This window comes from Erinaceus europaeus, chromosome 9 (assembly GCF_950295315.1).
Source record: "Erinaceus europaeus chromosome 9, mEriEur2.1, whole genome shotgun sequence".
NCBI classification, from domain to species: Eukaryota; Metazoa; Chordata; class Mammalia; order Eulipotyphla; family Erinaceidae; genus Erinaceus; species Erinaceus europaeus.
The window spans coordinates 26,399,901-26,413,789 of NC_080170.1; the positions used below are offsets into that span (position 1 = coordinate 26,399,901).

At 41.4% G+C, this 13,889-nt stretch overlaps 1 protein-coding gene across 2 annotated transcripts in view; it reads left to right on the plus strand.

The window, feature by feature from the left end:
* Window positions 1-2,061: 2,061 nt before the first annotated feature.
* The window catches only part of PLOD2 (procollagen-lysine,2-oxoglutarate 5-dioxygenase 2), a 95,846-nt gene continuing 84,018 nt past the window's right edge, over window positions 2,062-13,889 (plus strand). The window contains exon 1 of one of the 2 annotated variants that reach the window (XM_016186005.2): window positions 2,062-2,479. In XM_016186005.2, coding sequence (XP_016041491.2) covers window positions 2,365-2,479 — 115 coding nt within the window. In that variant the 5' untranslated portion in view covers window positions 2,062-2,364. The remainder of the gene's footprint in view (window positions 2,480-13,889) is intronic. The other variant, XM_060197551.1, reaches the window with a different exon arrangement.

Here is a 13,889-nt window from a genome sequence, read left to right on the forward strand (position 1 = left end):
ATACACAAGATGTGATTAAGAAATCTATCTGTTGGCCATTTCTGCTTCAGGTTCAATAAACCCTCTTTCATCCTTCTTCCTGGTCATACTTTCCACTTCTTTAATTGCTACATTTGCTACTTTTCTCTGAGCTTTCTCCAATTTTCCTCTTACAAAACTGAGACCAAACCTTCAGGACACAGTAATACTGCTTCAGTTCTTGGCACAGGAAATTGTTCTTTTTCTAAAATGTCACATTCCAAGATACATTTCTTTGCAGGTTTTTCCACCTGTTTTTAATCTGTCCACTTACTCCTCTTCTTACCTTGTTATCATGTTAATATTAGACATATCTTTTCCTATTTTTGTTTGGCTTTAACTTCAAATGCTCAGAAAGGGCTTGAAAGGATTTTGGCACCCCACCCTCCCCCCTTTCTTTTAGGAAGACAGAGGTAGAAGATTCCATATTAGTGCTACACTGCCAGCCTTGACTCTTTTCCTCCAATCAGATCAAAATATGAGACAAAGTCACCATGCTTTTGCCTTAATTTTTGTTTTACTTTTGTCCATCTCAATGAATTAAACACAAGGCAAACCAGCAGATCATGAAAAATAATACAGAAGAAAAAAAAAGGATTTTTCTGGGACAGGAGTCAAAACTGGGAGCAGGGGGAGGACACGCCAGGGTGCTGAGAGATAGTTCCCACATTGCTGGGAGTAATTTTCCACGTTGGCTGGATGGAGACAGATGGTGTAAGGCACAGCCCCAGGTTACACGCACTGGACTCCAATTCCACAGGACTTACAAGCCATTACTGGAGAGAGTTTAGGACTCTTTTGGCATAGGCTGAGAAGGAAGAAATGTTCACTGGACAAAAAACAAACAAACAAAAAAAACGCCTTGAGTTTACAAAGCAAAACAAAACCAGGGGTTTCCTTTTACAACGTGATGGTACTAGGCTTCTGCATTAAGCAATGGTGTGTGGGAGGGGGGTATGACCGTTTGCAGTCAGCTTCTGTCCAGTGCATAGACTCTAAATTTGGAGAAAAAGCACATTCTTACTGTTCGAAGTTACTGGTCTGCTTTCTGGAGGATGAGGATAGAAGCAAAGGAAGAGAGAGTGAGAGAGGGGGGCTCACCCTCAAACAATCTGGGGCTTATTTAGACTAAGGGTGGAAGTCCAAGAGTTTCAGACGCGCAACAGAAGCTACAATAATCATTCTTCCAATGGATGCTTTATTTAACCCACACCCAGAAAGAAAGCAAAGCTGGGGGCTTGGGAGATAGCATATTGGTTAGGCCAAAGACATATTGGTTATGCCTGAGGCTCGGAGGTCGCAGGCTCAATTCCCAGCCACCACCCTAAACTAGAGCAGAGCAGTGCTCTGGTGTCTCTTCCTCTCTCATTAATGTAAATAAAAGCAAGCAAAGCTGATAAACGTGGAGATTATGAAGCTGCTGCTGCTGTTCACTTAAAAGTCCCTGGTCACAGACAGAAGTTGTAAAACAAGAGAAAACACTAAGCAGAACCTGGACTGGAGTTGGTGCATTGCATCAAAGGAAAAGACTCTGAGGTTAGGTGTGTGTGTTGTTGGGGGGGGGGGGTACAGGTCCTGGAAAAGGATGACAGAGGATCTAATGGGGGTTGTATTGTTACGTGGAAAACTGAGAAATGTTATGCATGTACAAACTATTGTATTTGCAGTCGAATGTAAAACATTAATCCCCCAATAAAGGAGGGGAAGGTCCTTGGTGACTTTTTTTTTTTTAATTTCTTACGAAGTTAGATGCCTGGTCTCATAACTCGAGCATGACATATTAAAGTCCCACAGGCTGGAAAGCAGAAACGGAGAGTGGGGTAGAGAGAGGGACTGACTGCACGTCCTCCCGCCTGCAGGGGGCTCCGCCCCCGCCCCCGCCCCTGCTCCCAGGCCCCCTCTCGAATAGCAGGACCCGGCTCCGGCCAGGAGCGCTGCGTGAGGCGCTCCACGTAGCCGCAGACAGCGCCTTAAATAGTCCGCGGCAAACAAACAAATCCAGACGGGAGGCCGGCGGAGGCGGGCGGAGGCGAGCCGAGGCGACCGCAGGCGTAGGCAGCGGCGCGGGGATCAGCCTGCGGCCAATAGCCAGAGCGCGTCCCGCCCCGTCGCCGCCCCCTCGGGGAGCCTATAAGTCGCCGCGGCGCAGAGGGCTCCCGGCCGCCCGCTCCGCTCCCTCCACCCGGGACCTCTTGCCTCTCCCGCCGCCCAGCGCTCTCACTCCCGCTGCCTGGGGGCTAAGCGAACTTGGCCGCTAGGGCGGACCGCGCACCCGGCGCTCTCGCGAGAAGTGCTCCAGCCGCGCCGGGAGTGCCTGAATCGGCGCGCGCCCTCGAGGCCCCCGAGATGGGGTGGTGCGTGGCGGAGATGCGGCGGGGGCTGCTGCTGCTGCTGCTCCTCGTCCCGTGTTGGGACATCTGTCGGGGTGCAGACTTGGAGAAACCCTCTGGCATCCCCACAGGTGAGCATTGGCGTTTCCCGCCTCTGGCCCGTGGGCTCGGAGCGGTGGGCAGTTCACATTCAGTCACTGTCTTTGTGCGCCCTGCTTGTATGGGATGGTGGGGGGTTCCTGTTTGGGGACACTGAGGTGAGTAGGTAGGGACTTCGCACCCCTCCACCCCACCCCGCTAAACCGAGCGAGGGCTGTTGTTCTTCCTTCCCTGGGGCGCAGACGTTGTTCCCAGGAATGCGCCTGGGTGGTGCTGTGGTCCCTGGAGGGAAGTGGGGCGCCTCCGCCCTGCGCGCCCCTCGGAGTTGCCAGTAACCGGAGCGCGGCGCGCACCAGTTTCCCTTCAGCACTAGCTGTAGGGGTATCCTTCGGATCTCCCAGGTCTTTGGCATCAACCTTTTCATTGCAACTCTGTTGTGTTCCCCTTCCCCTGTGCCTCCCCTCCACCCCAAAGTTAGTTGGCTGGAGCTCTTCGCGAGGCAGGGCTCCCTCTGTGCCCCAAACACGGGGCTCAGTGTAGTTTCTGATTGATGCTGACACATTCCTTCCAGCGCCCCAGGGAGCAGCCGGTAACACCTACCTCCTGCCAAAAACAGCGCTCGGGTTGTTTTCATTGAGGCTGTCTGGTTAACTGGCCCCTCCAGGAGGCAGCTTTCCTCCTTGGAGATCTGGGGGAGAAGCTGGGGACACACAGCGTGTCCGCATTGGCTACCCTTTTCCCGAAGCCTGGTTTCCTTTTTTTTTTTTTTTTTTTTTACCTTTCAGAAGTTGGAACTGCAGCCAGTAGCCTACTTCAGTTGCAGTACAGCAAAAACTTGTTACATTTATGTAGATTTCTAAGAGGCTCACCGCACGCTTGTCTAAGCTTTTGCTTTATTAACATTCCCAAACTTTGGAGATATCTTGGTGTATCCCACTTTGGCATTCTCTGTCCTCAGCTCTTTGAAATCAGATTTTGCATTTAAATGGCCTTCTGCCTTACTGTTTCTTTTTTAAAGTTGTTGACAATTTGGAATTTTTAAAAACATCTAAGTCAATAGGGTGCTTCTTTGCTTGGACTTTAGACATAAGGACAGAGCTTTCTGTTCCCGTTTTAAAGTCTGATGTTGACAACTGGTAATATTGCCTTCATTTATGTATGCTTTGGAAAATTTCAGTGGACTACATTGCCTATCTTTCTAAACTCCTGAAATATCTGCTTAGCTTGAGATACTTAAACATTCATATGGATTTCTGTCGATTTCCCCATGCTTTCCTTTCTTTCATATATCTCATGGTGTCAAAATGAATTTCTGAACCCTGTGTGGTTTCTTTAATTTTGAAGTGATTTTATTTATATCTTTGGAATTTTCTTCTAGTGAAATATCTGAAAACTAGATAACTGGATGCTTTCAGCAAAGTTGGAAACGGAGAACACTTTAAAAAAATTCTCAGAAAGATGACTTTGTTGCTGTTAAAACAGCCCTAAAACCTACTAGGAAATTAATTATTCTCTGAATCTCTTGGTTACTTTTATTTTTTATTTAATTTTTTATTTTTTATCTTTATTTATTTATTGTATAGAGACAGGCAGAAATCGAGAGGGAAGGAGGATGATAGAGAGGGAGAGACAGAGTGACACCTGCAGCCTTGCTTCACCACTTGTGAATCTTTTCAACCTGCAGGTGGGGATCAGGGGCTTGAACCTGGGTCCTTGCGCACTGTGATGTGTGTGCTTAACCAGGTGCAGTACCACCTCGTCCCGGGTCTTGGTTACTTTTAGAGGGACATCTTTAGCCTTTGGCTGTGACACCCCCTCTAAGTTTTTAATGAGTAGCATCTCTTTGTTGTAAGTGTCTTTAAATATTCTATCAAAACCATCTTCCTTTCCCACTCTGGCTTTGAAATTTTATGGAGCCAGACAGCAAAGTTTGAAGGATTGCAGTATGGGAGAAAGGACATTTAAGATACATTTAAGATAGGATAGTTTTCCTTAGTAAATGACCACCACAACACCCACTGCTAAAATCTGAGAACTAGTTGAGCTAGATGGGACGAAATGCACAAGTCAGTTGTTGTCCAAATGCAGGAAAATATTCATTTGTGGTGGATGGATCTACCTGTAGTCAGCTTAATTATGAAATTTTATGAAAGTAAAGGTGATAAGCTAAAAGAATGTAGATGAAGCACTCCTTGATAACATGGCTGGGTTTATGAATTATGTTTTATTCTTTCCACAAAATGTTGCAACTAAAAACCATCAAATTGGTAACTTTTATTTAATTGTCATAGTGTCAAGAGAACTTTAAATTTGAAGTTGCTATCTTAATAGGAGTCATTGAGGACAGTGCTTATTATATTTAGTTCTTTCTGCTCATTAACATGCAAGCTATGAAGATATCTATAAATAGATTAAACTCATGGCTTATTGACTCTACTGATATTTTGAACCAGAAAATTCTTTATATTGGGTGTTCTGTTCACTACAGGGTGTGTAACAGTATCTTTGGCCTCTACCCACTAGATGTCAAGAGTACCCTCTAGCTGTGGTGATGACAAATATCTCAAAAATAAATAATAATAATAAAAAGCCAAATGTCACTGGTGGGGCAGAACCACCAAGGGTTGAACATTACTGGATTAAATAAATATATCTGTATTTGAGGCAAAGTGACATTACAGTACTGCTGGAATGGATTTTTTATTTTAAAAGCAACTATTTGTAGCGATTTTTCATTTTTTCCACTGAAGTAGGGAGTGTGCTATTTGAATCACATTAATAAGTTTTTTGGACTACAGTTTCTCTTAGATTTGATACTGTACTGACCAGAGTTAAGAATACTGCTTTTAACTCATATTTATTGAGGAGTTCTGCTGGATACTGTTTATCCCTTTTAAATCATAACTATATTCTTAGTGAAAAATAAAGCTAAACTATATTTTGGTCAAGATCAACTGTTTTTCCTAGTATAACTTATGGACGTTTTCCCTGAAAATCCCATTGTCCTTGGATCTTTCAAGGCAAAACTCTCAGGTTCTACCATGATTTATTTTTCTGCCGTATAGAGGACAGAACTCTTTCCACCAGGCAGTTTGTAATGCTTTCTGAATACCTTAGCATCTATTCCATGATCTAAATTGGGGAGAAACCCAGGTCTGGGCAAAAATGGAGGAAGTGGTTTCAGATGCTTCTGTCAAGACTAGTATTTTTCAACCATGGTCATTTATAAACTCTTTAATTTACTCTGGCACATTCAAGAAGGAAAGGAAAGGTTTGCCTCTATCTAATCAGGAACACCAGCAATTTACAGGGTGGAGAGCAAAAGATCAAGGTCTTCCTGGAGAAACTTCTGGAAGGGAGAAACAATTGTCCGCTGCATGTTTTCTGTGTCCTGGGTTCTAGCTTCATAGAACTATGCTTGTTTGTTGGTTTGTTGTTATCATTTGGGCATTACTAGCCCAGGTTGACATTTTTCAGATAGAAATAGAAAGAGGCAGAGGGAAAGACACCATGTGTCACTGAAGTTTCCTTCAATACAGTGGGATCCAGGCTTGAACTTGGGTTGTGTACATGATAAAGCCAGAAAAAGAACACTAGCCAAATGAGCTACCTTGTTTGTTTTTCTTTACTTCATAGTATAAAAGCAAATATTTTAAAAAAAAGCCTCTAGAGAATATGAGGATAGGGGATGAGAATTGAATTATTCTTTTCTATCACATTGACTAAACCATTTAAAAAATGAACATTTGGTAAATTTGGCAAAATGGTAGCTTTCATTCTGCTGATGGAAGCAAAAGTCTGGTGGTGAGTCAGTTCAGCAATCTCTAGTAGAATTGAACATCCATATGTTCTACAGTGACATATATGTATGTGTATATAACTAACTGTATTGTAATCTCAGGTTTTTGTGTTGGCCTGTTTTTGAAATTCTATTCATTGTTTAAACATACCTCCTAGGAATTTTTTTTTTTTAAAAAGATCTTATTTATTTATTTATGAGAAAGATAGGAAGAGAGAGAGAGAAAGAACCAGACATCACTCTGGTACATGTGCTGCCGGGACCTCATGCTTGAGAGTCTAAAGTTTTATCACTGCACCACTTCCTGGACCACTCTTCTAAGAAATCCTTCTTCTTACTTTATTCGGTTAAGATTGTTTCTAATTTCATTTTTTTCTAGAGTTTTGTTTCTTGAAAAAGAGGCAGAGGGGACAGAACACCGCTCCTGAGGCATTTGCAGTGCTAGTGTGAGTCAGACGAGGGCACCAAGCAATTCAAACCTTCTACCTTCTGAGCCACCTCTTGGTCACTATTACTTTTTAATGTAGTTGGTATATGTAAATCATACTTTCTCTGTATGTTTAAGAAATTATACATTCTTAAAAGAACTTAGTTTTTGTTTTCCCATAATACATTTCCTGTTCTTTGATCACAAAGTAAATTTCAATTTATGCTAAGTTTCCAGCCCATTATGAATTATGAAAAGTAGTATGCAGGCATTGAGATTATTGGTGGCTTTTTTTTTTTTTCGATGATTTAATCTAAATTCACTATCTTTCTTTCTTTACCCAGGACTTTATGCTACCTTGAAGTTGCAAGATACTTGTCAAAGACTGAACAAGGTCTTGCTTCTGAACTGTAATTGGGAATTCTTCACAAATCGTATTTCTCTCCTACCTAAGCCTTACTATCAGAAATATATAGTCATACCATCAGAAATACTTTCCCATGGTTGTATATTGTAACCATTTTTCTTTAAATACATTTCATTTGTTTCATTTTAAAGAGAAAGACACAGAATGAAAGATAAACAGAGATTGAGCCAGTACTGCTCAGCTCTGGCTTATGGTGGTGTAGAGCACTGAATTTGGGACCTCAGGGCCTCAGACAGGAAATTTTTTTTTTTTTTTTTTTTGCATAACCCTGATATTATCTCCCTTGTCCAACCCTTTTTCTTTTAGGGATAAAATGGAGATTTGAAATGAATATGTATCTTGTAAAAAAAAAATACACATCTAAAATGTAACAAAAGAGGGGCTTGTGCCTCTTCTTCAGACCAAGCTCTTTGTTTTTCTGACTTCTTCATTATTCTGTTGTGCTCTTGGGAATGATGGGAAAGAAATAAGAGTGGGCATCAGAAACCTAAAAAAAAAAAAAAAAAAGGAAAAAGGATTGATTTTTTTTTTTTTCTAAGAGAGAAAGCACATAATTTGTAAGTTTGTATACATGGGGGGGGGGGGGAGGGAAGAAGGGAGGAAGAAGAAAAACTGGGCTTTAGACCAGAGTGTGTGTGTGAAATAATAACCTGCTTTGTATTACTGGTGAACTGTTGGTGATTTTTTACTTTTTCAAATGAGTGAAAATTATCAAAAGAAAAAAAAAAGATTACAACAAGTGAAAGTTACTGAAATTCAATTTGTAGGGTCCACAAAGTCTTCTTGGCTAATAGCCACATTCATTCCTGTGACATCTTGTGTTGGCTGCTTAGGTTCACAGGGCCGTTAGAGGTTGGCACAGAGACTATGTGGCTTATAAAGTGTGAATTATTAACCATCTGGGCTTGCACAGAAGAACTTTGCAGACACTTGCCTTAGGAGATGCTATTCTCATTGAACCTGGGGCTCATGTAGCTTCACTGCTTTGTTGGAAGGAATCAGATTCTGGACAGTAGCAGCTGGCTCTGAACATTAGAGAGGGCTGTTTTTCATTTTAGATGTTGCCAGTGATTCCTGTGGTGTTTTGAACGCAAACATAGAGCTCCTCTGTTTCATCTTTTTAAAAACACAATACTTGATGCTAAATAGACATGAACTTTGGTATGAATAGTGTATTCCTGATCAAAAAAGAGGAAAACAGTCCGATGGCTGGCTCAATGAGAGATGACTATTTCCTCAGAATTGTGTGTTCTAGAAATTTGGTTTAGAAACTTGTTTATGATTTGTGTCTTAAGTTGTGGGAAGAAATGATTAATACAATTATTGAGTTTTTATGCTTTAACCATTGCTATGCATTCAACTATAGACTGTGAAATTGGAGGGACCAGGTGGTGGTGCACCTGGTTAAGTAAGTGCCCATATTAGCATGCACAAGGATCTGGGCTCAAGCCCCCTGCCCCCACCTGCCAGTGAAAAGCTTCCTGAGTGGTGAAGCAGGGCTGCAGATTTCTCTCCCTCTCTATCCCCTTTTCCTCTCAATTTCTCTCTGTCCTATGAAATAATAAATAAATATTGAAAAAAAACAACTCTGTGGAACTGGTGGCTTTTAAAGTGACAGGTGTTTTTCCTATGTATTTGGCTAATTTACATTGCGGTAATATACTTGCTTCACTAAACTTTTTTTTAATTTTTAAAATTAAAAAAAAATATTCCCTTTTGTTGCCCTTGTTTTTTTTTTATTATTGTTGTAGTTATTATTGATGTCGTTGTTGTTGGATAGGACAGAGAGAAATGGAATGAGCAGGGGAAGACAGAGAGGGACAGAGAAAGACAGACACTTGCAGACCTGCTTCACTGCCTGTGAAGCAACTCCCCTGCAGGTGGGGAGCCGGGGGCTTGAATCGGGATCCTTACGCGCTTTGCGCCACCTGCGCTTAACCTGCTGCGCTACCGCCCAACTCCCCACTAAACTTTTTTTTAAAATTTATTTAAGAAAGGAGATATTGACAAAATCATAGGATGAGGGGGGATTACAACTCCACACAGTTCCTGCCACCAAATCTCCATATCTCATCCCCTCCCCAATAGCTTTCCCATTCTCTATCCCTATGGGAGCATGGACCCAGGGTCCTTGTGGGTTGCAGAAAGTGGGGGGTCTGGATTCTGTAATTGCTTCCTTGCTGAACATGGACGTTGACTGGTCGGTCCATACTCCCAGTATGCCTCTCTCTTTCCCTAGTAGTGTGGGTCTCTGGGGAAGCGGAGCTCCAGGACACATTGGTGGGGTCTTCAGTCCAGGGATGCCTGGCCAGCATCCTGATGGCATCTGGCACCTGGTGGCTGAAAAGAGAGTTAACATACAAAGCCAAACAAATTGTTGAGCAATCATGGACCCAAAGGTTGGAATAGTGGAGAGGAAGTGTTAGGTGGGTACTCACTGCAAACTCTAGTGTACTTCTGCTTTCAGGTATATATTTTGCACTAGTTAATGGATACGTGTGAACATATGCTCTCTCTCACAGAACCTGGTCTATATCTAGGTTTTGGGACTTTGTTAGGAAGTGAACCACCTGGGATGGAATTAGAGAATACTAAGAAAGGAAAGGTCTCACCCGGGTGATGAAGCTGAAGGGTTGTCGTTCCACACCTGAAGTCTCTGGACACAGTCTGAAGTGCTTCACTAAACTTAATACCACAGTTTTTCAGAGCTATTGAGATGTTAGTCAGTCAAGCAATTATCCAGAGTGGTCAAATTATAGTGTTAGGATTTGTTATCCTTATTTCCTTACTATCATTGAAGTCTGTGTTTTGTAATAATGCTATGTGTTTTGTAATAATGCTATTGAAGATGACTTAGGAGTAAAAAAAAAAAAAAGATTCCTGCATACCCGTATCACAAGACTGCCTTTCAAGAAATAATATTTATAATAAAGATATAGTATCTTCAAGTAAGTTTTAGTGTTTTCGATTCAGGATAGCTTTAAAATAACATTCAAAGAGCAGAGGTATGTTTTTTTCTGTATATACTTTGCGGAGTTTTCTGCTAGGTATGAAAATTTACTTTTGTTTATTCTAATTATGTTTTAAAGTATAAATCTATTGAAATAATTCATATTATAAATTTAGTACACGCCATAATTCAGAAGTAATTTTCAGGCTTTGTTTTAGTAATCTACAGTAGAAGATTTGGAAAAATAATCATTTTATGTTTATTCATATCAAGATATAAGTCTGTTTTGCCCTTTCTTAAACATATTTCTTAAAGACGATATAATAACTTAGTGGAGATACAATGAGAAAATGCTTCATTTGTTAATGTTGTCATATACTTGTTTCCTGTTTGGCTCAGAGCTCATTTTGTACAGGCTTAGAGTAAGTTTTGTCTGACTAGGGAGAAAACTTGTATATGAGTAGACCAACTTTGAAAACAGGCTACTGAAATTTTTCGTGTTACTGTTCCTTTTGACTTCTTTTCTTCCCACAAGGAGGCATCAGTTTCTCTGTAAGCTTGAGTGAAGAGGATACTGTTTGTTACCATCAAGGCAAGGAGACTATTTCTGCTATGTCTGAGTATCCACTGCCTCTGAGCTGAGGGCACAGATTTCTGAGGAACTTTTGCTCTTTGAGTTATAATCAGAGTCTTCACTAGAAATAAAAAGATTTTAATTTTGATAGGATTTTCAGGACACTTATTAACCAGAATATATGCTGTCACAGCTAATACTATCAAGAATTTCAAGCACACACAGCTGAAATGAGGGGTTTAATGGTCAAAGAACATGTTTCTGACAAAAAGTGTTGTTTATAAAGCAGATTGGGCCTGTGGTGGTGGGGGTGACAGTGGCACAAGGACTGTGCAAAGATCCAGATTCCAGCCCCCAGCTCTCTCCACCTGCAGGTGGGGCGGGGGGCCACTTTGCAAGTGGTGAAGCAGGTCTGCAGGTGTCTGTTTTTCTTTCTTCCTCTTTATCTTCCCCATCTCTCTCAATTTCTCTCTGTCTTAGCCAATGGAAAAACTGGCTTCCAGGAACAGTGGATTTGTAGTGCAGACACTGAGCCCCCAGCAACCCTGGAGGCAACAAATAAATAAATGGTAATATAGACTAGGATTGAAATAAAATATCATTTAGTATACTTATTACATTGAGCACTGCTCAGCTCTGGTTTATGGTGGTGCTGGAGATTGAACCTGGGACCTCAGAGCCTCAGGCATGAAAGTCTTCTTGCATTACCATTATGCTATTTTACGAGCCCATTAATATGTGTTTAAATTCTTTCTAAACATATAGAGGATCTTCTGATTTTCCCCTCTGTGCTATAGACACTACAAGGTAAAGATCGATTTGGCTTGAAGGAACTTCGAAGCACAAAGCAGTTTGTATTGCTTTTCCTTTTTCTTCCTTTTTCCTCCAGTCTGTCCCAGGTACTCAGGGGTGCTGAGTAATATTGAATTGAATAGCCACACAGCTTTCCAAGCCAGTGTTCCATCAGCAAGACTGTGTCCTAAATTGGTCTGTTTTACTGTTTTGAAGCCACACGTTTTATGGGACCTTTAAGTGCTAACTGCTTAGAAGTGCTACACAGAGGGCAAAGAAATGAACTACATTCAGTGCTTTTAACATCCTATCCTTTCTTCCTCATACTAGCATTATACTGGACACCAGTTGTTTCAGTATTTCAACAAGAAATCCAGCAAATAGAGAATTTAAATAATTACTTAAAAACAAAACAAAACAGACACACAAAAAAGCAAAACTGGCACATAGTTTGCAGACAGACTAAAATGACCTCTTATTCAGTTGCCAGGGGAAGTCTTACAGCACTCTTATGTCCTTTGCAGGGATTTTCCAGTCCCATGTAGGCTAGCTCTGAGGACCTTTGTCTTCACACCCCTGCTTCCCCCACCCCCACTACCTCTCCTTAACCCACTTTAGCCATGCGGGGGTCTCTCCTAGCCTCCACTCAGTTGGCACTGCAGCTGTGACCAAAATGCCCTGCTTGTCCAGACTCTCTGAAATTCCTGTCTAGAGGAGGACAGTTCTCCTTTTTTTCTAAGTTTAGTTCAAACAGGGTTGGAATTTTTTAAACAGTGGCTTTACTAGGTAACCAAGGGCAAAACAAAACCAAACTCTACATGGGAAAACCACCAAAGAAAAGAAATGAGTGGACTTACAAAGTGGAGACTTAGGTTCTTAACTCTCCTGGGATTTTAATTTGACATATGATAGATCTGTGTCAATGGGTTGTCAGTTGATGTAAAAATCTATACATTTGGTCTCCAATTAGGTTACTGCTAATAGTTGAACTTTAACCCTGACTCCTGACACAGAGCTCTTAAATCTCTTAGAATTTTGTGGATGATTAGAACAGGAGTGCCTTCTGTTCTAATCACGCAGCTCTTGGTGAGCTCTTTGGTGCTGGTTGCTTGAAAGATCAAACCATGATTAGAAGCTTGGAGTTTTTGGGAGTCGGGCAGTAGCACAGCGGGTTAAGTGCATGTGGTGCAAAGCGCAAGGACCAGTTAGGATCCCGGTTCAAGTCCCCAGATCCCCACCTGCAGGGTAGTCACTTCACAGGCTGTGAAGCAGGTCTGCAGGTGTCTCTCTGTCTCTCTTCCTCTCTATCTCCCCCTTCTCTCTCAATTTCTCTCTGTCTCTATCCATTAACAAATAAATAAATAAATAATAAGAAAAGAACCTTGGAGTTTTCTGCGCTTCCATCTCTTCTCATTTTCTACAATAAAATCTTCAATAGTAATCCCTAAAGAACAATTTGTTGAGGTTGTGGGTTTGCTGGGAAGGTGTTATATACTGTGGGTCTAGAAATGTCTGCATTGGAGGAGCCTTCCAGATTTTGTTCTACATATATCTTTACTTGGTTGCTTATTTATTTGTATGTGTGTTTTATTTTTATTTATTTATTTATTGCCTCCTACCTCCTGGGTTATTGCTGGACTCGGTATCTGCACTACGAATCCACTGCTCCTAGGGGCCATTTTTTCCCATTTTTGTTGCCCTTGTTGTTATTGTTATTGTTGACATTGCTGTTGTTGTTGGATAGGACTTAGAGAAATGGAGAGAGGAGGGGAAGACAAAAATAGACACCTGCTTCACTGCCTGTGAAGCGACCCCCCTGCAGGTGGGGAGCCATTCTTACGCTGGTCCATGTGCTTCCCACCATGTGCGCTTAACCCTCTGCACTACGGCTTAGTCTACTTATTTTTATTTTTTAGTGATTTAATATTGATTTACAAAACTATGAAAGGAGTATAATTCCACACCATTCCCACCATCAGAGTTCTGTGTCCCTTATTCCTTCTATTGGAAACTGCAATAGTTTTCCCAAGGTCACAGGTGTAGGTTGACTATTATTTCTATAACTGTCTATATTTATAGACATTTGCTTTTTTTTTTTTTTTTTGTATATTCAGGCCTTCTCTTCCTTTCTAAGTCAAACCTATACCTATTACTACTTCCAAATGTCCTTCCTTTTTCCCTCTTCTCTCTCTAGGTCCTGATGGAATTTGTAGTTCAGAGCCCTCTGATCATCTTCCCCTAACCTTTCTTCCCCTTTGGGAGTATGGACCAAAATTTATATTTCTCATTTATGTGCCTTAATGTATTCTTTTTTTTTTTTTTTAGTTATATTCTTTTTTTTTAAAATTTTTTATTTAAGAAAGGATTAGTGAACAAAAACATAAGGTAGGAGGGGTACAACTCCACACAATTCCCACCACCCAATCCCCATAACCCACCCCCTCCCATGGTAGCTTTCCCATTCTCTAGCCCT